We start from the raw sequence: 27,706 nt of genomic DNA, 5'->3' as shown, positions 1-27,706 counted from the left end.
CTTTCTTGATTTTGGGATATAAGAAGACATAGAGAAAATTGTGTTTGGATAGTCAAAATATACCAAGGCCTTTTCCTGTATCACTGATGAGTCAAGAAATTATTTTTTCTTGACAATTTTTTTCTTTTTTTATTGATGGTTTTTACAAAGCTAAGGTTTAGATTTTTGCATAATAAATGCTGGGTGATTTTCTGAGTACTGTAACTTTTTTTTTTAACATTTATTTTTGAGAGAGAGAGAGAGAGAGAGAGAGGGAGAGGGAGAGAGAGAGAGAGAGAGAGAGAGAGAGTGTGCACAAGTGGGGGAGGGGCAGAGAGACAAGGAGACATAGAATCCGAAGCAGGCTCCAGGCTGTGAGCTGTTAGCATAGAGCCCAATATGGGGGCTCGAGCCCAAGAACTGTGAGATCATGACCTGAGCCAAAGTCAAATGCTTAGCAAACTGAGCCACCCAGGCAGCCCAAACACTGTAGCACTTTTTTAAAAAAAGTATCAACATTCCCCTAGTGATGCCATTAAGTTTTAAAATCATAATATTGTCAGAGTTGCATAAAAAGGTTATTTGTTACTATTCTACTGTTTCTGGTCTCATTTTGGTCTCTAGTGTATAATCTCATAATTCTGACCCATTTATATGTAGATGTTAATGTCTTAGAATGTTGCCCCTTATGCTTGATCTTATAATTTCTGATATTTAGTTTGGAAGTTTAGCAATTCATGAAAACCTCATTTTAAGTTGGCTTTCCACTCACATTAACAGTTTACATTTTGGGGTGCCTGGGTGGCTCAGTTGGTTGAGCATCCGACTTTGGCTCAGGTCATGATCTCATAATCATGAAGGAGATTCTGTGTCTCCCTCTCTCTGGGCCCCTCCATTGCTTGCTCTCTGTCTCTCTCAAAAATAATAAACATTAAAAAAAAATAGTTAACATTTTTTAGGTGCTTCCTCTGAACAAATATTGTGACTTTCTCTTAACCTAAAAATTGAGTCAGACTGAAAAAATTTTTTAAAACTGGGGCGCCTGGGTGGTGCAGTCGGTTAAGCGTCCGACTTCAGCCAGGTCACGATCTCGCGGTCCGCGGGTTCGAGCCCCGCATCAGGCTCTGGGCTGATGGCTCAGAGCCTGGAGCCTGTTTCCAATTCTGTGTCTCCCTCTCTCTCTGCCCCTCCCCTGTTCATGCTCTGTCTCACTCTGTCCCAAAAATAAATAAAAAACGTTGGAAAAAAAAAAAAATTTTTTTTAAAACTAAGCTTTAAGAAAGATAGTTGTAATCACTAGAGGGTAAGTAAAATCTAATGGTTTAGAAACATAAAGGAGGGAGAAATTTATTCCTCCTGAAGAGAACTGGCTAATTTATGTTTGATTTCAGAGAAAAGAAGCTGTAGTCCTGGGTTTTAAAAAGCGTTTTGTTTTGTTTTTTTACTTTGAATCCTTAAGCTCTTTACTTTTATTTTTTAAAATTAAACAAAAACTTAATGTTTATTTACATTTGAGAGAGCGAGCGAGAGCGAGAGAGAGAGCACGCGTGCATGGGAGAATGGTAGTGGGAGAGGGAGACAGAATCTGAAGCAGGCTCCAGACTGAGCTGACAGCACAGAGCCTAATGCAGGGCTCAAGCCCATGGGCCGCGAGACCATGACCTGAGCCAAAGTCAGATGCTTAATCTACTGAGCCACCTAGGCGCCCTTAAAACCTTAAGCACTTTAGTTTTAAAATAGTTAATTGATAGAACTGTGTTTGGTTTCATTCATGTGCTGATTGTTCATGTAACTTGTATTTATATTCTAAGTCTAGTGACTTCTCAGTGTAGTGTTAAGATATATTCTGGGAGGAAAAAGCAATTCAAAGCATATTTGTCAGTTTGTAAATAAATTACGTATGTGTGTGCGTTTCATGGTAAAAAATAAATTCAGAAAGCACAAGAGTGTATGGGGTGCCTGGGTGGCTCAGTTGGTTGAGCGATTGACTTCGGCTCAGGTCATGATCCCACGGTTTGTGAGTTTAACCCTGCGTTGGGCTCTGTGCTGACAGCTCAGAGCCTGGAGCCTGCTTCAGATTCTGTGTCTCCCTCTCTCTCTGCCCCTCCCCCACTCATGCTCTGTCTCTGTCTCAGAAATAAATAAACATTAAAAAAAAAAGAAAGCACAGGAATGTAAATCTAAAATAAAGGTCCCTCTTGACATGACTTCTCTTGTACTGCTACCTTAGAAATATAAACACTGTTAGGGGTTATAATTTAATTGCATTTATCACTAATGCCTATTTTTATTAATGAATTATTCTTTCTGCATATGAAGTCTATTTTTATTTAAGTTTATTTATTTTCAGAGAGGGAGAGTGAGTGGGGGAGGGGCAGAGAGAGAGGGGAACAGAGGATTCTAAGTGGGCTCTGTGAGCTCAATGTGGGGCTTGAACTCATGAACCATGAAATCATGACCTGAGCCAAAGTTGGATGCTTAACCGATTGAGCCACGCAGGTGCCCCTGCATATGAAGGCTATTTTTTTAGCATTCCCTAGTATGATTCATTTATATAATGTAGTCATTTCATTTGAGATGCAGTTTGCTTTGTGAATACATGTAAGTTCTTTAATTATGTGCTTTTTTTCCCTTAGGATCCCAAACTTCTGAACAGGAGCTCTTTTTAGATACCAAGATTTTTGAAAAAGGTTTGTAATTCTACATATATTTTAGATCTTAGAAATATTATTCTCAGTCATAGAAACCATAAAGTATTAGTATTCTTGGATTTAGTATTTGTATTTTTAGCTATTCGTAAGGGGCATCAGATGTCTATGATTGTATGCTAATGTGTAATGAGAATAATTAAAGGTAACTCAGATACTGGTTTTAAGGATTAATTAAAATAATGCTTTAAAGTGTTTACCAAGAATATGAAGCCAGTTTTGTGAGGCTGGTGAAGAAATTACTTCATCTTTTGAGTGTACCTACTTAAATCAGCAGGTATATCTTGGTTTTGTTATTCAGGGGTTCGGGAGGGCTTCTGAGCATGTATAGGGTCCATCTCATTTTGAGCATTTGTTTGTTTTCTGTATATTTCAGACCAAGGAAGTACATACAGTGGTGATCTTGAATCAGAGGCAGTATCTACGCCACATAGCTGGGAGGAAGAGTTGAATCATTATGCCTTAAAGTCAAATGCTGTGCAAGAGGCTGATTCAGAATTGAAGCAGTTCTCAAAAGGGGAAACTGAGCAGGATCTGGAAGCAGATTTTCCATCAGGTTTGTGCAACATAAAATACTCTTGGTTTTAGAAGATTGGTAGAACTCTGAATTGACATCATGAAGCAGTTATACTGTCTGATAACCTAAGGCACAAATGGTCTCTACCTTTGAAGGTTAAATAATAAAGTGGTTAATTTTTTTTTAACCTTTCACACTGTAATCTTGCAGGAGGTTTCCTTCATCATTAGTGAAGTTTTTATTTAAATGCTATATCCACCTTTTTTGATCATAAAAAAATAATATAGTGATGATTACCTGATATTTTCTCCCCCAAAGTCTCTATATAATTCTGTGAGTTATTTATATCATAATATGCTTTCTGCTTATTATTAATAGAATCCTTTGACCCACTGAATAAAGGACAGGGAATCCAGGCACGTTCCCGAACAAGACGACGGCACAGAGATGGCTTCCCTCAGCCCAGACGAAGAGTAAGCAGTAGCTTAATATTTCTAGCGTTTTCTTTGGCGTTTATTAATTCTTGCTGTTTACAAAGCTCTGTAACAGCCATCGTCCCAGTATTCCGTATGTTGTTTTACACAACCTTGTATTTTTATGCCTTTATTTTGTTTCTTATAATCAAGAACGATATCTTTTGGATATTTTAAAGGGATGTGTAAACCTCATGTTATGGTAGTAGAGGTACTGAGACAAGTCTCCCAGCACAGCACTGGGCAAATGCTTAGTATGTGGTTGTTATTATGTAGCTGCTCAGATGTTTCTTGTGAATGTCATGGTCTGTATCACCATTATACCTTTTCCAGCTGGTAGAAGGGTAACCAGGCAAGTTTACAGTTTCCTGGTGGATTGTTTGTTACTCTGTTTTGTTACTCACTTGTGTTACAGAAAATCATTCAGGATTCAGTAGGAATTGATGAGCTCCTGAGCATATATTTTGAGTCACGGCCCAGGCTTCAACCATATAGACCCAAGAAAAGACAGCATTCCTGCCTCTCTAAATAGCATATGATACCACACCTGTGTATGTGCCACATAATCACGAAATTTTTATAGATTTATAAAACTTTATAAATGTATTTGTGTTGCACTTGATTAACTTAAATTAAATAAACAATATTTGGCAGACTACTGCTGTTACAAAAAAAAAAATTATCTTTTACTTTATATTTCTTCTACCAGGCTCTCTTTGTTTTTAAAATTAAGGATGTTTTTGTTCTGTTTTACTTTAAAAAACTTTTTAAAATCCTCATTGTACACTTTTTTTTAAACCTCTAAATTTAGCCTTTTTTACATATAATAATGAAGTTTATTATTTTATATAATATAGTATAATAGTGAAATTCACTTGGACATTTTCTCATATTGACAGGGCTTTCCCACACTAAAATTAAAAGAATAATGGCCTTATATTTTTTTTAATTAGCTCTGTTGAGTTATAATTGCATCTAAACGCATAAATTAAAAAAAAATTTTTTTTAATGTTTAGTTTTGAGAGAGAGACCGAGACAGTGAGCAGGGGAGGGGCAGACAGAGAGAGCTAGAGACACAGATCTGAAGCAGGCTCCAGGCTCTTAGCTGTCAGCAGAGCCTGTTGCTGGGCTCGAACTCACAAATCATGAGATCATGTCCTGAGCAGAAGTCAGATGATTAACCAACTGAGCCACCCACGCACCCCTAAAAGTTCATAAATTTTAAGTGTAATATTTGAGGGGCTCTGTCAGATATATTAAGTATGTAACTACCATCACAACCATAACTCTTCCACTGTACTGAACGCTCCCTGAGACCTTTTGTAGTCTGTCCTTTCCAGTTCCACCGATCCGCTCTGCAGATTGATGTAAAATGGTACCTCTTTGCTTTTTCTGTAATTTCATATAAATGGAGTTTTGTGATTTGTCGTCTTCCCTGTCTGGCTTCTTTCACTTAGCATAATGGTTTTGAGATTCATCTGTGTTGTTCCATGTATCAGTAAGGCCATTCATTCCTTTTTATTTCTGAGTAGCATTTCATCGAATGGACAAACCATAGTTTGTTTAACAGTTGATGGTAATTTGAGTTATTTCCAGTTTGGTGCTATTTCAGATATACTACTGTGAACATTTTAATATAAATCTCTGTGTGAACATATAGTTTCATTTGAGGAAAAATACCCAGGAGTGGGATTGCTGGGTCTTACTGTATGTGTATTTTTAACTTTGTAGGAAAGCTATCAAACTGTTTTCCAGGGTAGTAAATGTATTGGTTTGAATTCCCACCAGCAGTGTATGAGTTCCAATGTGCTCCATGACTTTGCTAATACTTGGTATTTTTAATTTTAACCATTCTAGTGAATGTGTAGTGGTATCTCACTGTGGCTTTAGTTTATACTTACCTAATGACTGATGATGTTGGATATCTTTCCATGTGTATATTTGTTATTCTTGTATTTTCTTTGGTATGGTGTCTATTCAAAACTTTTGTAAATGTTTTTTAAAAAACTACCTTATTATTATTTTTTAAGTATTTACTTTGAAAGAGAGAGAACGAGAGCCAGTGTATGTCAAGCAGGGGTAGGGGTGCAGAGAGAGAGGGAGAGACAATCCCAAACAGGCTACTCACTGTCAGTGCAAAGCCCAATGCAGGGCTTGATCTCATGACCTGTGAGATCATAATCAAAATCAGGAGTCAGGATGCTCAACCAACTGAGCCACCCAGGTGCCCCTCTTGCACATTTCTTTTATTGGGTTGTTTGCCTTCTTACTGAGTTGTAAGTGTTCTTTATCATGGATGTAATTATTTTCTCAAACTGACTTTTGCTTCTATGCTGTTTTTTCTTTATTTTCTTAATGGTGAAGAACAGAACTTTCTGAATTTGTGAAAGTCCACTTTCATCAATTTTTAATTTTTTTATTATTCATGCTTTTTAGAATTCCAGGTAAAAGTCTTTGCTTAACCTGTGGCAACTAAGATATTATCTTATGTTTTCTTCTGGTTTTATATTTTAGATTTTATGTGTCTCTGATTCATTTTAAGATGATTTTTATATATGAGTTCAGGCAAGCGTCAAGGTTATTTTTTGTATGTGGTGTCCCACTGTTTTAGTACCATCTGGGAAAATGCTGTCCTTTTCCTTATTGAATTATACTTCTATTAACATCAGCCAACTGTATATATGTCCGTCTGTTTCTGAAACTGTATTCTGCATTGATTTATATGTGTATTTTAATACAGTACCAACTGTTTTGATTATTGTAGCTTTACAGTGAGTGTTGAAATCAGGAGTATAAGTCCTCCAACATTGTTGTTCATTTTCAAAATTGTCATTCGTATATCCATATAAATTTTAGAATCACTTGCCAATTTTTATAAAAAAGACTGCTGGAAATTTGGGGCTGTTCTGAATCCAAAGATCAATTTGCATAAAATTGCAATTTCGAGCTGTTCAATCTATGAAGATTATGTTTTTCTCCTTTATTTAGGTCATCTTTAATTTTTCTTAGCAATGTTTTATATGTTTTATTGTTCAAGTCTCATACTTTTTATCTAATAAGTGTTTAAAATTTATTTTGACCCTGTGTTAAGTATTATTTTTATTTAAAAATTTTCTAATGTTTATTTTTGAGAGAGAGAGAGAGAGAGAGAGAGAGAGAGAGAGAGAGAGCTTGCACATGAGCAGGGGAGGGGCAGAGAGAGAGGGGTCAGAGGATCCGAAACAGGCTCTGTGCAGACAGCAGTGACCCCGATTCAGGGCTCATACTCATGAACTGTGAGATCATGACCGGAGCCAAAGTTGGACACTTAACCAGCTGAGCCACCAGGTGCCCCAAGCAGTATTATTATTATTTTTTTTTTAATTTTTTTTTTAACGTTTATTTATTTTTGAGACAGAGAGAGACAGAGCATGAACGGGGGAGGGTCAGAGAGAGAGGGAGACACAGAATCTGAAACAGGTTCCAGGCTCTGAGTTGTCAGCACAGAGCCCGACACGGGGCTCGAACTCACGGACTGCGAGATCATGACCTGAGCCGAAGTCGGACGCTTAACCGACTGAGCCACCCAGGCGCCCCAGCAGTATTATTTTTAATTTCATTTTCTAATATTCCTCATTGTCATATAAAGATAGAGATTACTTTTTCTGTATAGAGTTTATGTATTGTGATTTTGCTCAATCAAAATCTTTAGACTTTTCTACGTGGACAATCATATTATTTGCGAATAAAAATTGTTTTACTCTTGGGGTGCCTGGGTGGCTCAGTTGGCTAAGCGTTCGACTTTGGCTCAGGTAATGATCTAAATCATGAGTTCGAGCCCTGCATTGGGCTCTATGGTGACAACTCAGAGCCTGGAGCCAGCTTCAGATTCTGTGTCTCCCTCTCTCTCTGCCTATCCCCACTCATGCTCTATCTCTCTCTCAAAAATGAATAAATGTTAAAAAAAAAAAAAAAAAAGATTGTTTTACTCTTTCCTTTCTAATCTTAATGCCTCTATTATTTTACTTACTTATTTATTTTTAATTTAATTTAATTAATTTATTTATTTTTTGATATATTGCACTAGCTAGGCTCTTTAGTACAATGTTGAATATTAGTGGTGAAAGCAGGTCTTCATGTCTATTCTTAATCTTAGGACAAGTGTTCAATCTTGCAGTGTTGTTTTTTAAAGATTTTATTTTTACGTAATGTCTACACTGAACATGAGGCTCGAACTCATGATCCCAAGATCGAGAGTGACACGCTCTACCCAATGAGCCAGCCAGGTGCCCCTCAGTCTTACAGTATTAAGTATGATATTACTTGTGGGTTTCTCCTAGTTGTCCTCTGTCAGGTCCAGGAAGTTCTCTTCTGTTTTTAATTTGCTGAGAATTTTTATCATGATTGTGTTGTTGAATTTTGTCAGGTGGTTCTCTTGTATTTATTGCAATGATCATCTGGTTTTTCTTTTTGAGTCTATTAAAATGATGACATACAGGGGCACCTGGGTGGCTCTGTGTGTTAAGCATCTGACTCTTGATTTCGGCTCATGTCATGATCTCATTTTTTGAGTTTGAGTTGTGAGTTCAAGCCCCATGCTGGGCTCCACACTGACAGTGGAGAACCTGCTTGGGATTCTCTCTCATGCTTCCTCTGCCCCTCCCCTTGCTTGTGCATGTGTTCTCTCTCAAAATAAACTTAAGAAGAAATTTAAAAATGATGATACGTATTAATTTTTTGAATGATAAGCTAAGTTTGCATTTGTGGGATGTACCTTACTTTCTTCTGACATATTTATTCATATATATATATATATATATATATATGTATACATATATATATATATATATTTTAATTTTATTTTTTTTTAATCTACATCCAAATCAGTTAGCATATAATACAACAGTGATTTCAGGAGTAGATTCCTTAGTGCCCCTTACCCATTTAGCCCATCCCCTCTCCCACAACCCCTCGAGTAACCCTCAGTTTGTTCTCCATATTTATGAGTCTCTTGTCTGCCTCCCTGTTTTTATATTATTTTTGTTTCCCTTCCCTTATGTTCATCTGTTTTGTCTCTTAAAGTCCTCATATGAGTGAAGTCATATGATTTTTGTCTTTCTCTGACTAATTTCACTTAGCATAATACCCTCCAGTTCCTTGCATGCAGTTGCAAATGGCAAGATTTCATTCTTTTTGATTGCCAAGTAATACTCCATTGTATATATATACCACATCTTCTTTATCCATTCATCCATCGATGGACATTTGGGCTCTTTCCATACTTTGGCTATTGTTGATAGTGCTGCTATAAACATGGGGGTGCATGTGCCCCTTCAAAACAGCACACCTGTATCCCTTGGATAAATACCTAATAGTGTAATTCCTTGGTTGTAAGGTAGTTCTATTTTTAGTTTTTTAAGGAACCTCCATCCTGTTTTCCAGAGTGGCTGCACCAGCTTGCATTCCCACTGACCACGCAAAAGAGATCCTCTTTCTCTTCATCCTCGCCAACATCTGTTGTTGCCTGAGTTGTTAATGTTAGCCATTTTGACAGGTGTAAGGTGGCATCTCATTGTGGTTTTGATTTGTATTTCCCTATGAGTGTGCCCTTTTATTATTTCTTTTATTTTTCTTACTTTGGGTTTTAATGTGGTCTACTTTTTCTAGTTTCTTTTTTTTTTTAACGTTTATTTATTTTTGAGACAGAGAGAGACAGAGCATGAACGGGGGAGGGTCAGAGAGAGAGGGAGACACAGAATGTGAAACAGGCTCCAGGCTCTGAACAGTCAGCACAGAGCCCGACGCGGGGCTCGAACTCACGGACCGCAAGATCATGACCTGAGCCGAAGTTGGACGCTTAACCGACTGAGCCACCCTGGCGCCCCAACTTTTTCTAGTTTCTTAAGATAAAGCTTAGATTATTGATTTTAGACTTATTTTTCATAGACACATTTTAATACTATAAATGTCATTGTAAGCTTTAGCACTGTGGGAAAAAAATGCTTGGTTTTTGTTTTCACTGACGTTCAAAATATTTTCTAATTGCATTTGTGGTTTCTTCTTTGACCATGAGTATTTATAAATGTGTTGGTTAATTTCCAATTTTTGAGCATTTTCTTAATATTGTTCCACTACTGGTATCTAGTTTAACTTGATTATAGTTAGAGAATTTATGGAGGCTTGTTTTTTATCCCAGAATATGATCTACTCTTGTTTTTCATGAAATAGACCTGAATGGTAAAAATGGTTGTTCATACCTCACTGGGTAGGTCCAGTATCTGGAATATAGTGAGTATTTAAGTGTTAGTAATCATTACAGTTCTGCATTTAACTCTCTTTTTTTCTTTTCCCATATGGATTGGATTAATCTCTAAAGCTTCTTTCTAGCTTTAAGAATTCTGAATCTTTAGGATCTAACAAAAATTGCATATTCTGTAAATTTATTCCCTTCTCTCTTTGAGAGCTTGTTTCTTAAAGATTCGAAACTAAATGTTATATTTTATAAACTTTTGGAATTCTTACAGGGACGGAAGAAGTCTATAGTGGCTGTGGAGCCCAGAAGTCTTATTCAAGGAGCCTTTCAGGGGTGCTCAGTGTCTGGGATGACACTGAAATACATGTACGGGGTAAATGCCTGGAAGAACTGGGTTCAGTGGAAAAATGCCAAGGAAGATCAGGGGGATCTGAAATGTGGCGGTAAATACACAGCATGAATTTGTATCTTAAGGTGGTTGGGAGGATAGAGTGCAAGTCATTAATCTACACAAAAGGGATGCATACTAGGTCAAAAATCCCATAAAACTTTGGTTTTGTCCTACCTTAAAATTTTTCCCATTTTTATTTAACTTCTTATTTCTTTTTTCACCTTGTCAGGTGTTGAACATGCTGCATCTAGCCCATGTTCTGACCCTTTAGGAAGTGCTCAAGACCATGTACTCTCTCAAGAATCCTCAGAGCCAGGCTGTAGAGGTAAAAATCATTTCTCTGCTTGTAATCTGAATTTTCTGAATCACTTTTAATATTATTGTCAATTGTAAATTTGTAAATGGAATATTTAATATTTGAAGTCTTATGGTAAAAGAGAGAAATTAATATCCTACTCTCAGTTATAAAGAGCACAAGCTCTATAAAGGTAAGGTTGTACGGGCATGATTTCATTATGCAAATATGAGGAATTTTGTTCCTTTTTCCAACACTATGAGGGTGGCTCAAATCTGCCTTCTTGAGCCCTGTATCTGTAACCTAACCCACATGGAACTTCTGTTGTTGGTGTTGGTGTTAAGAAAAGTACCTGGAAAAGCCTTGCCTCTTCTGTAGAAATTTTTCCTAGTAACAAGCTCTGTGAGACTGGGTGCTGGGAAATTTGGAACCCAATAAACACTTCACGTAGAACAACAGTGTATAATTTTAGAGCCCACATTAACTCCCCCACTCCCCCTGCCTTGGTTTGGAAATTCCTATTCTAAACTTTTGTTTTCATTTTATATTTTCCTTTTTTATTATCTTTGTTTTATGTAATATACTTACTATAATCTTTGTGGAATGAGATAGGGCAGGAATGGATGAGTATGTCCTTGTCACTAGATTTTTTTTGCCTCTTTCCAACTATACCTTCTATCTAACAACTGAGTAGTTGCATGCACTCTTGGCTTCACCTCAGTCTATCCTGCTGGCTTTTAGTTAGTGGCTGCTGTGGTCTGTGACTCATTCAGTTCCTACAGATCAAGTGTAATCTCTACAGAGTGATATAAGTATACTCCTCTTATGGAGGTTTATTGGTCCCTTTACCAACCACTTTGAGCCACAGCACTCTTTGTTTTATAAAAGAAAGAAGGATAATGAGAATGAAGAGGTAATACTATATTAGACTACCAGCCCTAAATGCAATAGCCACAGGGGATGCCTACTCATTTTTGCTACTCGTTCATCAAAAAAATACTTACTGAATTTATGTGCTAGGTGGTTAGTAGACATAGTGGTTAGGTGCTTTGGTGAAAAGGTCAAACATGGCCCTTGCCCTCTGAGCCACCACTTTTACCTTTTGCAAAATCATTTCAGGGGAACTCAAGTGTATCTTTGCAAACATGCAGTCTTGTCTCAATATAGATGAGCAGTGACTAGAAAGAGTGTTTCAATTCTAATCTGAATTGAAGTAGGATCTCTACTGAAGTAGTATCTCTACAAATCAAATTGGGTAACTCCCAAAATTAATTCAGTTCTTAGTTGATTTCAAAGCCTTAATATGCTATGTGAGGTTTACCATGATCTGCTTCCATCTGCCCTTCTTGATTTTCTCCGGTACATCTAAATCCCCTGAACCTTTTCATTTTTTGTGTATTCCAGCATTTCTAAGGACATGACATTTTTATATGTTATTTAAGTGTTCTATATGCACATAAATCTGAGTTAGAGAAAGTTAAACAGCATTTTAATGCAGATATTCCCAGAACCTTTCATAAACCTTTTATATACTGTGAATTCTTTAGAGGCAAATATGATATGCTGCTGTTTTCCAAATTTATCAGATCTTAGAAACCCGAGTTTGTCCAGCTCTCATATTGCTAGTATTTTGTGGAATACGCTTTGGGAACATTTTTTACATCCTCAGATTGGAATTCTTTATTCACCTGTGTAATTCTTCTTCACCTTTCAAGGTCTGGCATTAGTATCACATCCTCCAGAATCTCACCTGACCCTTCCCTGTTGGATGTTCCTTATTTGCTTTCCTAGAATCCTTCTTAAATAAAACCTCTGTCATAGCACCTGGTACTACATTGTTTTCATTTCTTTAATTGAAAAAGCCCTGAGAGCTGGATTTGTCTGTAATCCATGTATTCACCAGTGTTCACTGCAATGCCTGGGGGCACATTAGTGGTCAGTGTTTTTTAGTGAATAAAGTTGTGTTACTGTGTTTCTTATAAGTTAATATTTCAGATGTTTTCTACCTTTCCATAGTCCGTTCTATCAAGCTGAAGGAAGATATTCTGTCCTGCACTTTTGCTGAGTTGAGTTTGGGTTTATGCCAGTTTATCCAAGAGGTGCGGAGACCAAATGGTGAAAAATATGATCCAGACAGTATCTTATACTTGTGCCTTGGAATTCAGCAGGTATCAAATTCAGTAATTGTTCTAAAATGTATTGCATTTTTAATAATTCTCATAGAACTTATGATTCAAACTGAAAAACTATAGAGTGTATTGGTTGTTTGGTGTTACTTTTATATTCTGTTCTTAATGAACCACTGACCCTGATTTAAAAGTCTTGATCATATAGTCTTTTGTAAGCCAAATTGAGACTCTTTGTAGAATAACAGAAAATGAGGATGGTGCATTTAATTATTAAATGGACAAAAAAGGCAAGAATAGCCAATTCACAAAAAAGTAATATAGGTGAATATGTATATATATGTATGTACTTTAAATGCATATTAAAATAACAGGTTACCATTTTTTGTCTATCACATTAGCAAGAATAAAATAATTGTAACACTTATTGTTGATAGGACTTCTATGAGGAGGGGATTTGCCTTCATAGCTAGTGATAATTAGTATACACTTGAACATATGTTTCAGGAATATTTTTGAATGTTCATACTTTTAAATTTTTTTAACGTTTATTCATTTTTGAGAGAGAGAGAGAATGTGAGCAAGGGAAGGACAGAGAGAGAAAGAGACTGTGAAGCAGGCTCCAGGCTCCGAGCTGTCAGCACAGAGCCCGACGCAGGGCTCGAACCCACGAACCGCGAGATCGTGACCTGAGCCAAAGTAGGACGCTCAACCAACTGAGCCATCCAGCACACCAAATATTCATACTCTTTCACCAAGTAATTCCCTTTTTGGGAGTCTGTCAAAGCTAGATATTAGTGTTATGTTTATATCAAAGCTAGATAGAGTGTTATGTTTAAGTAAATTATAGTATATTTATAAAGTATATTATATAACCAATAAAAATTGTTTACAAAGTAACTTCTAGTAACATAAAAATATTAATATTAAAGCACTAAATGAACAAAATGAGAGTACGAATACATGTTAACACACAGTGATTTAAAACCCAATCATATAAATACATAGTAAAATGAAATGCACCAAAAAAATGTTGACAGCAGTTATCGTGGTTATCGTCTTAGGGTGGTAGTGCCCTGGGTATTGTTGACTTTTCTCTGTTTGCCAAATTTTCTTCCAGTTGTATGATGGGGGAGGTGGGTTCTTTTATTTAGGCATTTATTCTTAAAGTTTATTTTTTAATTATAAAAGTAGTTTGTGCTCACTGTAATTGTTAAAACAGTGAGGCATTTAAGGAAAATTTTATCTACTTCCATTCCCAGTCTCTGAGGTAACCAGTATTGTAACATCTGTCATTCATGTACCTTCTTCTGTGCTATACATTTATGCATTTATTCTTATGCATTATGCATTTATGCATTTATACATTTATTCTTGTTTTGCTTACTGTTTAGCCAAATAGAGCTCATACCATACACATTTTTTTCAGCTTACTTCTTTTTAAATTTAAATGTTTATTATTTTGAGAGAGAGAGTATGCACACAAGCAGGGGAGGGGCAGAGAGAGAGAGAGACAGAGAGAGAGAGAGAGAGAGAGAGAGAATCCCAAGCAGGCTCTGCTCTGTCAGTGTAGAGCCTGATGGAGGTTTCAATCTCATGAACCATGAGATCATGACGTGAGCTGAAATCAAGAGTCCAATGCTTAATCTCCTGAATCACCCAGGCACCCCTGCAGCTTATTTTTTCCAATCTGTTTGTCCCTCCAGATGAATATAAATGAAGTTTCTTCCTTTATACAGAAAGCTGCATAATACTGCAGAGTATGAATATACCAGTTATTCACCATTTTTTCTTTTGTACATTCAGGTTATTCCCCCCTTCTTTTTTTTTTTTTTTAATTTTTTTTTTTTTTTTTTAAATTTACATTCAAGTTAGTTATATAGTGCAAAAGTGATTTCAGGAGTAGATTCCTTAATGTCCCTTACCCATTTAGCCATTTAGCTCATCCCCCCTCCCACAACCCCTCAGTAACCCTCTGTTTGTTCTCCACATTTGAGTCTCTTATGTTTTGTCCCCTTCCCTGTTTTTATTTTATTTTTGATTTCCTTCCCTTATGTTCATCTGTTTTGTATGTTTAAAGTCCTCATATGAGTGAAGTCATATGATTGTTGTCTTTCTCTAATTTCGCTTACCCTCTAGTTCCCTCTAGTTCTAGCTACCCTCTAGTTCCATCCACGTAGTTGCAAATGGCAAGAATTCATTCTTTTTGACTGCCGTTTAATACTTCATGTGTGTGTTTGTGTGTGTGTGTATGTATGTATATATATATACGTATATATATATATATATATATATATACGTATACGTATATATATATATATATATATATGTATACGTATACGTATACATATATATATATATATATATATATATCTCACATCTTCTTTATCCATTCATTATCCATTTATCCATGATGGACATTTGGGCTCCTTGCATACTTTGGCTGTTGTTGATAGTGCTGCTATAAACATTGGGGTGCATATGTCCGTTTGAAATAGCACACCTGTATCCCTTGGATAAATACCTAGTAGTGCAATTGCTGGGTCATAGGGTAGTTCTATTTTTAATTTTTTGAGGAATCTCCATACTGTTTTCCATTTAACCAACTGAGCCACTCAGGCACCCACCATACTGTTTTCCAGAGTGGCGGCACCAGCTTGCATTCCCACCAACAGTGCAAAAGAGATCCTCTCTCTCCACATCCTTGCCAACATCTGTTGTTACCTGAGTTGTTAATGTTAGCCATTCTGACAGGTGTGAGGTGGTATCTCATTGTGGTTTTGATTTGTATTTGTTTCCCTGATGAGTGATGTTGAGCGTTTTTTCATGTGTCGGTTGGCCATCTGGATGTCTTCTTTGGAGAAGTGTCTATTCACGTCTTTTGCCCATCTATTCACTGGATTATTTGTTTTTTGGATGTTGAGTTTGATAAGTTCTTTATAGATTTTGGATACTAATCCTTTATCTCATATGTCATTTGCAAATATCTTCTCCCATTCTGTCGGTTGCCTTTTAGTTTTGCTGATTGTTTCCTTTACTGTGCAGAAGCTTTTTATTTTGATGAGGTAGGTCCCAATAGTTCACTTTTGCTTTTGTTTCCCTTGCCTCTGGAGACATGTTGAGTAAGAAGTTGCTGCAGCCAAGGGCAAAGAGGTTTTTGCCTGCTTTCTCCTTGAGGATTTTGATGGCTTCCTGTCTTACATTTAGGTCTTTCATCCATTTTGAGTTTATTTTTGTGTATGGTGTAAGAAAGTGGTCCAGGTTCATTTTTCTGCATGCCACTGTCCAGTTTTCCCAGCCCCGCTTGCTGAAGAGACTGTCTTTATTCCATTGGCTCTTCTTTCCTGCTTTGTCAAAGATTAGTTGGCCATACGTTTGTGAGTCCATTTCTGTTATGTTCCATTGATCTGTCTGTTTTTGTGCCAGTACCATACTGCCTTGATGATTACAGCTTTGTAGTACAGCTTGAAGTCCGTATTCCCCCCTTATTCTTATAAACAGTGTTTCAGTAAATATTTTGTTTGCATACCTGATGAACTGGGGCTTTTTTTTTTTAGGTTAAAACATATATAGATTTCTCTAATTTTAAGATGTTTTCAGATAACTTTCCAGAATGATTATAGTAATTAACAGTCTTACCAGCAGTGTTGTGTGCGCCCATTTCTTGAATTCTCCTTACCACTACTCTTTTTACTATTTATTATTCTGATGGATTAAAAAAAATGGCATCTGGTGGCTCCAATTTTTATTTTACAATTTTATGAAGTAGTATGTCTTTGTATGCTGTTGGTCATTTGGATTTTCCTTTCTTTCCATAGGATCTCTTTTATGTTGGGGATATGAACTCTAAGTGCTTGAGTTAAATTTTTCTAGTGTATATTTGCCTTTCAGTTTTGTTTTGCCATTCAGAAAGCTTTCCTTTTTACACAGTTTAATAATATGCATTTATTTTATAATTCCTGATTTTTCTGTGTTGCTTAGGATGGTCTTCCTACTTATGTGTTTAAATTTAAATTCTCATAGATTTCTTTCTAAAATACATACTTTTGGGGCGCCTGGGTGGCTCTGTCGGTTAAGCGTCCGACTTCGGCTCAGGTCATGATCTCACGGTCCGTGAGTTTGAGCCCCGCGTCGGGCTCTGTGCTGACAGCTCAGAGCCTGGAGCCTGTTTCGGATTCTGTGTCTCCCTCTCTCTCTGCCCCTCCCTGTTCATGCTCTGTCTCTCTCTGTCTCAAAAATAAATAAACGTTTAAAAAAAAAAATAAAATAAATAAAATACATACTTTTTAGATTGACATCTTTAATACATCCAGAATTCATTTTTGTGCATGATACACATTTCAGATGAATAACATTTATGATGGGTTATCTAGTTACACAGGTAGCATTCATTTTCCCCACAGAATCAAAATAGCACCTTTGTTATTAAAATATTGTTCCCATTATATTTTGATACAATTTCTAGATTGTAAAAGATGTTTTTAAAATCAACATACAAGGGGTGCCTTGGTGGCTCAGTTGGTTGAACATACAACTCTTCATTTCAGCTCAGGTCATGATCCCAGGGTTGTGGGATTGAGCCCCATGCTCACTACTTAAGGTATTTTCTCCCTCTCTCTCTCTCCTCCCTCTCCCCCTCCCCTTCTCCCCCTCTTTCCCTCTTTCTCTCTCTCCAATTGTCTGTCTGTCTCTCTCTCTCTCTCTCTCTCTCTCTCTCTCTCCCCCCTCCCTTCCTCCCTCCCCCCTCCTCCACATGCACTCTGTCTCTAAAATAAAAATAAAAGAAAACAAAAAAGAAAGTCAACACATGAGAGGAATTTTATAGGCTCTTTCAATGAAAATGTATTGGGCACCTACTATGTACCACACATGCATTTTGGTTAGGTAAAAATTTTGAAGATTCTGAACACTTTCTGAACTTTTAGAGTTTATGATATCATGGATCTAAAAACATTTTCATATTTTATCAGTGCAGGTGTCAAGGAGTAAGAAATATTGTGGCAGTGATTCATATTCCGACTTGAACATAATCAAAATGCATGGCCATTGCTGTGATTTCAGTCACAAACTGCTTTACATACCAGATACTCTGCTATCTATAAAATATACTCTAATTTGTGAGACAAATCATAATCTTATAAAAAGTTTTTTCTAGTGTATTTATCCTGTTTATATTAATAAATGATTTTTATAATAATGCTATTAAAAAGAGGTTATAAGTTAACAATATTTACCTATAGGTGATAGGAAGTAAATACTGTAAACCTTTTACCAGTTCTGACAAGAAATAAACTTTCCTTAACCATAAGGAATTTTAAAATGTAACTTAAGCTCACATCTTAGATGTGCTTCCTGTTTTGTTTTCTTTCCTGATTATAAAAATGGTTATGCTAAGTGTAAAGAATTTTGAAAATACATTAAAATGTAAAGAAATAAATTAAACCCAACCATAATATCAACACCTGTACCACCACTGTTAACATTAGCTGAGAAGGGGAATTGGCAAAAAGAAACAAATAGGCAAATAACAAAATTAACATACAGCTAACAGGCAAAATGTGTTAGGAATGTCTAACAATCATTTACTGTGTATGCTGTGTGTATTATTAATTTAAGCTTATTTCATATATTAACTCATTCACTTGTTAGCGTGCCCCCTCTGATACATAAGGACTGTTATCACCATTTTCTGTTGAGGCACAGTGAGTTAAAGTATTGTTTAAGGCTTCAAATGTAGTAAGTGGCAGGGCCAGGATGTGAATCCAGGTAATTTATTTTCAGAGTCCCTTCTTAAGATCATTGTGTTGGACTATCTCCCTGATGTAAAAGGTTACTACTTAACTATAATCAAGGAAAAATGTCACCCATTAAACTGATTAAAAATTGAAAGGTTGAGAAGTTCAATAATACCAAGTATTAATGAAAACATACTACTGTTGGAGGCCTTTTCAGAGGGCAAGTTGATGTGGCAAATAAAACTTTAAATGCATGTAGATTCGGGGCACCTGGGTGGTTAAGTATCTGATTTCGGCTCAGATCATGATCTCTCGGTTCATGATTCGAGCCCTGTATCGGGCTCTGTACTGACAGCTCAGAGCCTGGAACCTGTTCCTAATCCTGTGTCTCCCTCTGTGCCCCTCCCCCACAGACAGTCTGTCTCTCCCTCAAAAATAATAAACATTTAAAAAATATGCTTGTAGGTTCTTCAGTGTAGCAAATCCATTGATCAGTATTTCTTCCCCAAGAAATGCACACATGTACATAGACTGGTATTTTTATTATAACGTTGTTTTCAACAGCAAAAAATTGGAAACCACCTAAGTGTTCATTAAAACAGTAATGTTCAATCAACTATAATATGTCTGTACTGTTAAATATCATACACTAGTTAAAAAGCAATGAATTGCTCTTACACATTTTTGCATGGAAAACTCTTAGAGATACATTGAAAAAAGTTTTTTTAAGGTTTATTTGCTTTTGAGAGAGAGAGAGTGTGTTGAGTGGGTGAGGGCCAGAGAGGGAGATGTAGAAGCTGAAGCAGGCTCCAGGCTCTGAGCTATCAGCAAAAAGCCTGACATGGGGCTGGAAATTGTGAACCACCAGGCCATGACCTGAGCAGAAGTTGGACCCTTAACCGACTGCGTCACCCAGGTGCCCGCCCCCAAGAGACATATTTTTAAAGTAACTTGCACGACTATGTGTTGTGCAATATTTATTTATATTGTGGCAAAATACACATATTATAAAGCTCACCATTTTAAAATGTACAGTTCAGTGTCCTTAAGTGCATTCATGATGGTATGCAGTTGTCATCACTGTGTTTTCCAAAATATCACTGTGTTTTCCTAACTGGAAATCTCATAACCCATTAAGCAACCACTCCCTATTACTTCCTCTGCTTAGTCCCTGGCAACCATGAGTCTGCTTTCTATCTCTGTGGATTTCCTTGTTCTGGATATATCATATAAATAGAATTATACAATCATGTGGCCTTTTGTGTCTGGCTTCTTCCAGGTTTAACCTGTGTAGCATGAATCAGTACCTTTTTATGGCTGAATTATTTCATTTTTGGATATACCACATTTTTCTTATCCATCTGTTTGTGGACATTTGAGTTATTTCTACCTTTTGGTTATTACAAACAGTGAATGATACTGTGAACATTCATGTACAAATTTTTGTTTGAACGTCTCTTTTCTTTTGGGTCTGTGCCTACCAGTAGAACCACATGGTCAAATAGGAACTCCATGATAAGCTTGTTGAGGAGCCACCAAAACAGTTTCCACAGTGACTGCACCATTTATGTTGCCAGCAGCAGTGTACAAAGGGTCTGTTCTCTCCATTCTCGCAATGTTTGTTAATTTCCTTTTTTTTTTTAAAGTTATCTGATGGGTATGAGGTAGTATCTCATTATGGTTTTGATTTGCATTTTCCTAATGACTAATGTCACTGAACATTTTTTCATGTATTTGTTGGCCATTTGTGTATCCTCTTTGGATAAATATTTAAGTCCTTTGCTCCATTTCTTAATTTGTTGTTTGTTTTTTTGTTGTTGAGTTGTAGGATTTCCTTATGTATTCTGGATATTAAACTCTGACAGATATGTGATTTGCAAATATTTTTTCTTAGTCTCTGAGTTTTCTTTTCAGTCTTCTTGGTAATGTACTTTGAGGAACAGAAATTTTGGATTTTGATGAAGTTCAGTTTATTTTTTCTGTTGCTTGTGCTTTTGGTGTCATCATCTAAGAATCCATTGTCAAATTCAAGTTCATAAAGATTTACCTCTATGTGTTCTTTTAAGTTTATGGCTTTTAGTTCTTTTTTTTTTTTTTTTTTAATTTTTTTTTTCAACGTTTTTTATTTATTTTTGGGACAGAGAGAGACAGAGCATGAACGGGGGAGGGGCAGAGAGAGAGGGAGACACAGAATCGGAAACAGGCTCCAGGCTCCGAGCCATCAGCCCAGAGCCTGACGCGGGGCTCGAACTCACGGACCGCGAGATCGTGACCTGGCTGAAGTCGGACGCTTAACCGACTGCGCCACCCAGGCGCCCCAATGGCTTTTAGTTCTTATGTTTAAGTCACTGATCCATTTTGAATTCAGTTTTATATCTCACGTAAGGTAGGGATACATCTGACTTAGGGATAACTGTATATGTGGATATCCAGTTTTCCTACCACCGTTTATTGAAGAGACTGTTGTCTCTTTATTGAACAGTCTTGACATCCTTATTGAAAAACATTTGACTAAATTTATGTGTTTATTTTGGACTTTCAATTCTGATACATTGGTCTATATTGTTATTCCTATGGTGATACATGCTATTTTGATTACTGTTGCTTTGTAATAAATTTTGAAATAGGAAGTATGATTCTTCAAGATTTGTTTGGTGATTTGAGGTTCCTTGTAATTCCATACGAATTTTGGGATTGGCCTTTCCTTCCCTTTATGCAAGAAAAAAAAAAGCCATTGAGATTTTGATTAGGTTTGTACTAAATCTTTAGAGTGCTTTGGGGAATTTTTCCATTTTAACAATATTATCTTCAGATCCATGAATATGAGATGTTTTACTTAGGTCTTTAATTTCTTAGCAGTTTTTTTTTTTTATTTTTGTTTTTTTCTACCTTTAGGTGTATAAGTCATGTACCTCCTTTGTTGAATTTATTCTTGAGTATTCTTTACAATACGATTGTAAATTGAATTGTTTTCTTAATTTCCTTTTTGGATTATTCATTGCAAGTGATTTTTGTGTTGCTTGTATCCTTTGCTGAATTCATTTATTAACTCTAATAACAATTTTGTGTGTGTGTGTGTGCGTGTATGTGTGTATTCTTTAGAATTGTCCCTATATAGGCTCGTGTCATTTGTAAATGGAGATATTTTTACTCCTTAGGACCTTTCCTGTCTGAATGCCTTTTATTTGTTTTTCCTGCCTGCTTACTCTGGCTACGACTTCAAGTACAATTATGAAAGTGGCAAGAACAGGCAGTTTTGTCGTGTTCCTGATCTAAGGGGGAAGTAATTTAAAAAACATGGATTTTATATGTACTCATATGTTTGAGTAAATGTATAAAACTCAACTCTGTGTGTTTCTGATGTTTAGTGAGTTGGGAGCATGTCATTCTTCCATGTTTTCTGTATTTTAAACTTTTTCCATAATGAAGATGTAATATACTTACATTGTGAAAATAACTTTAAAAGAAGAAAAAGATGAACACTTCTCAACAATAAAACTATAATCTGGCAGTGGCATGAATTGCCTTTGAAGAGGCCTATAGAAATGCATGTTGAAATGGTATATAATTTTTATTAGCCAGAACAAGATTTGACTGGCAATACAATTTTTCTCCAGGTCATACATTGGCTAGAAAAGCAGAAAACCAAAATATCCATAGATAAATAAATTAGAAATCCCAAATCATAAAAAACACCAAAAGATTTTAAGCATGTAATTATACCTTGTGTTGTATTTCCCTGAGTGATTTCATCTGACCTGCCCTGCACCTTCAAGATATTTTTTAACAGTAGTTTACCCAAACTGTTTCTTGTTTCCCCATTCTGTGATATGGTTCTTGATGGTTATAATTAGCATATTTTTACATCCTATAATTAGACTTGAACTTTTTGAAGTCTGGGTTGTGGGGTAGAGAGTTGAGAGCTGTGGTTTAAAATTTGGCTATCCTCAGGTCACCTGACACTAGCTAACTATATTATTTCAGGAAGGGATCTTGTAACTGTGCTAAAAAACCCAAAAACTTCTGAGAACACATTTGCAGATAGATCCTTTGAATTCGAAAGGGATTTGGAAAATACCAAACTAGAACCAATTTTTGGTATATCAGTTTTATGAACTGAGAAAATTTTATCTTGCAAGCTCAGTGCTTGAGACAAGGACAGTTCATATGAAAAGGACCTTTATAGGGGGACCTGGGTGGCTCAGTTGGTTAAACATTGACTCTTGGTTTCAGATCAGGTCATGATCTCATGCCTTCACAGGTTTGAGCCCCACATTGGTCTCCACACTGGCAGCCTCTGCCTCTCTCTCTCTCTCTCTCTCTCTCTCTCTCTCTCTGCCCGTCCCCCATTCATGCTATCTCTATCTCTCTCAAAATAAATAAATAAACTTAAAAAAAAAAAAAGAAAAGAACCTTTATAGCTTGAATCCTGGTATTTTAAGATGTGTTCTTAAAATGGTTCACGATGTTAACGGCAAAAATTAAGGGTCAACTTTATTCCTTAACATAATCTTAAAAAAAAAAAAAACTTGTGTTTTCTTTGTATCAACATATATGTTTCCATTTTTTCTCTTGTAGTACCTGTTTGAAAATGGTAGAATAGATAATATTTTTACTGAGCCCTATTCCAGATTTATGATTGAACTTACCAAACTCTTGAAAATATGGGAACCTACAATACTTCCTAATGGTAGGATGCTTATTTTTTATTTTGATTCTTTTCTTGATATGCATTCTTAAATTGCTTAATTTTTATGATTATCTTTTTATAAACTGTTCATTTATGTTTCTGTCTTGATTCATGAGATATTTGGAGTTTTGAGGAGGAAGTCTTTGGCTTATTATTTAAGTAGAATTATAACTTCTACATAGTGTATGTATAGGTATATACCATTGAAAATAAAAAAAAAAAAAAACAACTGGAGGTTGTATTTACTTCTTAGAAACCATTTTTGGTCCAATATTGGTAGTGTAGTTTCACACTATACCAGTAGCTGGCACATACTTTACTTGTAGACTGTACCTGTTAGCAGTGGTCCTTCTTCAGCAGTTTATTATAAATACCCTGTATGGGTTATTACAAGAGTTAAATCTTCATCCTTGCATTGTCTTTGACCATATGTTGCTGGACAGCTCCCTAATTTACTCCTAGTCTTAGGCTCCTTGGCTGTGAATGGAGAGGTTGAATGTGATGTTCAGGAATTTGTGCCCCTTTGGTTGGGTTGTAGAGCAACTTTGAAGGATTCTGAGTAGGGTGGTGGCTTGATGCAGTTAGCATCCAAAGAGGCAGCTAGGGAGATAGAGTTGGAAGTAATAAATTCATGTTTATGGTTAGGCTCCCAGGAATAGAATGCATAAGCAGCAGCAAAGAGGATTGTTCAGAGAACATAAGGGAAGACCTGCATTTAAGGGCTGACATGAGGAGTGTACATTTAACAGTATACTCATCTTAATTCTTCTGTAAGACATCTGCTTTTCGAGAAAAATCCCATAAAAGTCATCATGAATTAATTACTCTTAATGTAAATTTACAATACGAGGGAGTGTGAGGGAGTGAGGGAACTATCTGCCTTCTAATGTTCTTAGCTAAAATAAAACTGAACCAGTTAACAGTAAGCCTAATACTCTCAAACAGGAGTCTACAAACTGCTTAATCTGGCCTGCTGCCTGTTTTTGGATAGTCCATGAGCTAAAAATGGTCGGGACAAAATGTAAAGATAATAATAATTTGTGGTAAATGAAAATTATATAAAATTCATATTTGTATGTATAAATATATTTAATTGGTATATAGCCACACCTATTTGTTTATGTGTTGTCTGCCGCCCCTTATTTTCAATAACAACAAAGTTGTTCAGAGCCTGAATGGCCCACAGTACTTAAAATATTTACATCTGGCTCTTTATAGAAAAAGTTTGCCAAACCCTGGTCTAAAATAACAATAGATTAAAACTGTTTCAGGGGGTTGCTCCCAGTGTCTGTCTGCCTCAGACAGACATCTTTTCTTTTTTTCTTTTGCGGTACCTTTTTTGGTTTTCCATATAAGGGAGCAGGGAAAGATGGGAGCAATTGGTCATTTCCTTTATATCTTCCTGTCTGAGAACTGGAGAAATTATTTAGTCCTGTTTAGCAGGAGCTTAGTACTGTTACTTCTGTCCTCCTTCTGGTGCAGGTTACATGTTTTCTCGCATTGAAGAAGAGCATTTGTGGGAATGCAAACAGCTGGGCGCTTACTCACCAATTGTCCTCTTGAACACCCTCCTTTTCTTCAATACCAAATACTTTCAACTCAAGAATGTTACTGAGCACTTGAAGCTTTCCTTTGCCCATGTGATGAGACGGACCAGGACTCTGAAATACAGCACCAAGATGACATATCTGAGGTTCTTCCCACCTTTACAAAAGCAGGAGTCAGAACCAGGTGTGTGGGGGAGTTTGTGAGATTTCCGTTTGAAGCCCTGTTGGTATTCAGATAGACTTATCACAGAAGAGTAACTGTAAACTCTGTACACTCTGGAAGAGTGTAACTTTAATTTAAAATTTAGATGCTTTTTTATTGTCAGGGTTAGGTTAAAGGCTTGCCACAAAATGAGAGGAATCACTTGCCTCCCTATACTTTTATTGGCTTTTAAACTAGAAATTCTGGGAGCGCCTGGGTGGCTTGGTCGGTTAAGCGTCCGACTTTGGCTCAGGTCATGATCTCACGGTCTGTGAGCTCGAGCCCCACGTCGGGCTCTGTGCTGACAGCTCAGAGCCTGGAGCCTGTTTCGGATTCTGTGTCTCCCTCTCTCTCTCTGCTCCTCCCCTGTTCATGCTCTGTCTCTCTCTGTCTCAAAAATAAATAAACGTTAAAAAAAATTATAAATAAACTAGAAATTCTGATTTAATTGGTCAAGATTAGAGCCCAAATAATTTGCATTTTTCCTTTTCTTTTTTTTAATTGTTGATTTTTGAGAGAGAGAGAGAGAGAGAGAGAGAGAGAGAGAATGTGCAAGTGGGGGAGGGGCAGAGAGACAGAGAGAGAGGATCTGACGTAGGCTCTGCACTGACAGCAGAGAACCTGACACGGGGCTTAAACTTGTGAACCGTGAGATCATGACCTGAATCCAAGTCGGACGCATAACTGACTGAACCACCCAGGTGCCCCTCAAATAATTTGCATTTTACAACTTACCAGGGAATTAAAATCTGCAGCTAAGGATCAGAATCACTGATTTAGAGGCAACAGAGTGGCCAATTGCTAGGGAAAAGGAACTTGCCTCATTTTTAAATCTGTTTCTAAATCTTTTTTTTTTTTTTTTTTTTTTTTTAACCAGAGCACCACTTTTTAGTTCACATTAACTATCTGTTTCTGAAGAACCTTAGAACCTGGCCTAGAGTATACAGATGGAGTTTGACTTAATAATTTTTTAACTTTACAATCATGAGAAAGCGATATACATTCAGTAGAAACTATGCTTTGAATTTTGACTTTTGATATTTTCTCAAACTAGTGGAATACAGTATGATCCTCTCTTGTGGTGCTGACAGCAGCAGTCCGCAGCCCCCTGTCAGTCCCATGATCACGAGGGTAAACAACCCATATGCTTACAGCCATTCTGCACCCATTCAGCCATTCTGTGTTTTCAGTTTTCAGTACCGTATTTAATCATTTACATGAGATAGTCAGTACTTTATTATAAAATAGGCTTATTATATGTATTAGAAGATTTTGCCCAACTGTAGACCGTATAAGTGTTCTGAGCATGTTTAAGCTATGGTGTTCAGTAGGTTACATGTATTAAATGCATTTTCGATTTAGGATGGCTGTATCCGGTTGTAACACCATCGTGGTCAAGGAAGATCTGTATTGCTTTTGTACACAGTAGAATAATACCAGCAGTGACAACTTTCGTAGAAGGTTTATCTTACATTCCAAAAAAAGCCTATTAAGTAATAGTTTGTTTTTAACATTAAAAAAATTAATGTATTATGGAACTAGAAATTAAATGTATCAATTTTGACCAAAATTGTAAGTTCTGAAATTCCCAAAATCAAGTTGTTACTTCCTTGGGATAAGAGTGAAATACATATTTTGAATGTGAGCATTTAAAATCACTGAAACTAAAATCTATAAAGAATAATTGTGATGTTCATGTTTGTGTTAACTTTTTTGTCATTTGCCCTGTCTCTTTAGAAAATACAACTCTATTATTATATCTATGTCCTATCTCCTTCATTTTGTTCCTATATAACCCATTTTGTGCTCTTAATAAATATTAATTGTGGGAGGGAGAGGCATTCAGGTTACATTTCCGCTTTCTGTTGAGGTGCTGGACAAGACTGGTAGTAAGTTCAGCTGCTTCTCTGAATGAGCAACTCTTTATATTTAGGTATCCTCTAAATAGAAGACCGGGGTGAATTTTAAGTAATAACTAATACAGGAAGCTGGGGAAAGTTCTTTGCCAGCTATTCAGAGCAGCTGTAAGAAAAGAAGAAGGAAACCTTTTTCCTCAGGTTCACAGCAGATCCACCACCCACTGCTATTCTCTTGAAGCCTGAATGGAGGAGGTGGGAAAGAAAAAGCCTTACTTTCCATGTTTTCACCCTGGTTTCTTTCTGATAACCCTTAGCCTCCACAAAACTCTGTTGGTGAAAAAGGATTTGCTCCTTTCTTACCAAATGGCCAACTTAGAATTTCTTTTCCCAGCAAAGATCCCATTTCTCATAAAACTGACAAATAAAAGAAACTTGAAAGTAACAAAGTCAGGCTCAAAAGTAAGACCTAACTCTCTAGTACTATGCATTTGGCTCGCTTTGTAAGCAGGGGAACATAAATTTTATAGAACAGGGACTTTGTTTTGTTCAGTGCTATTACCTAGTACTTACATTACTCTCCAGCACCTGCATAGGTCATGCTTGTTGAATGACTAAGTGAAAGGGAGGAGAAAGGGAGTGACAGTTCTGACTGGAGACAAAGCTCAGTGGATGTCTTGAGCATGGGAGTAAAGATTTTTCTGATCTTTTGATAATTATTTCCCATCTCAAGATAAACTGGCTATTGGCAAGAGGAAACGAAATGAAGATGACGAGGTCCCAGTGGGTGTGGAGATGGCAGAGAATACTGACAATCCACTAAGATGCCCAGTCCGACTTTATGAGTTTTACCTGTCAAAATGGTAAGCAGTCTTCCTATGGACTAGATCCAGCACACTTCCAACAGTAGTTAGCATGGTTCCGATTTCAGATGCTTGAATATCAGAAAAGTAGC

The 27,706-nt window shown here is 36.5% G+C and overlaps 1 protein-coding gene across 8 annotated transcripts in view; it reads left to right on the top strand.

Moving 5' to 3' along the window:
- Positions 1-27,706, top strand: part of ZMYM4 (zinc finger MYM-type containing 4) — a 146,560-nt gene that overhangs the window by 115,552 nt on the left and 3,302 nt on the right. For all 8 annotated transcript variants that reach the window (XM_060622155.3, XM_060622157.3, XM_060622159.3 and 5 more), the window contains 9 exons: positions 2,616-2,669; positions 3,064-3,243; positions 3,583-3,677; positions 10,181-10,352; positions 10,530-10,625; positions 12,612-12,763; positions 23,035-23,146; positions 24,629-24,877; positions 27,485-27,614. In XM_060622155.3, coding sequence (XP_060478138.2) covers positions 2,616-2,669; positions 3,064-3,243; positions 3,583-3,677; positions 10,181-10,352; positions 10,530-10,625; positions 12,612-12,763; positions 23,035-23,146; positions 24,629-24,877; positions 27,485-27,614 — 1,240 coding nt within the window. The remainder of the gene's footprint in view (positions 1-2,615; positions 2,670-3,063; positions 3,244-3,582; positions 3,678-10,180; positions 10,353-10,529; positions 10,626-12,611; positions 12,764-23,034; positions 23,147-24,628; positions 24,878-27,484; positions 27,615-27,706) is intronic.

The sequence above is a fragment of the Panthera onca genome, chromosome C1 (assembly GCF_046562875.1).
Source record: "Panthera onca isolate mPanOnc1 chromosome C1, mPanOnc1 haplotype 2, whole genome shotgun sequence".
Classification (NCBI taxonomy): Eukaryota; Metazoa; Chordata; class Mammalia; order Carnivora; family Felidae; genus Panthera; species Panthera onca.
The sequence above is the reverse complement of the archived record's forward strand: the minus strand, read 5'-3'. Positions and strand labels throughout refer to the sequence as shown.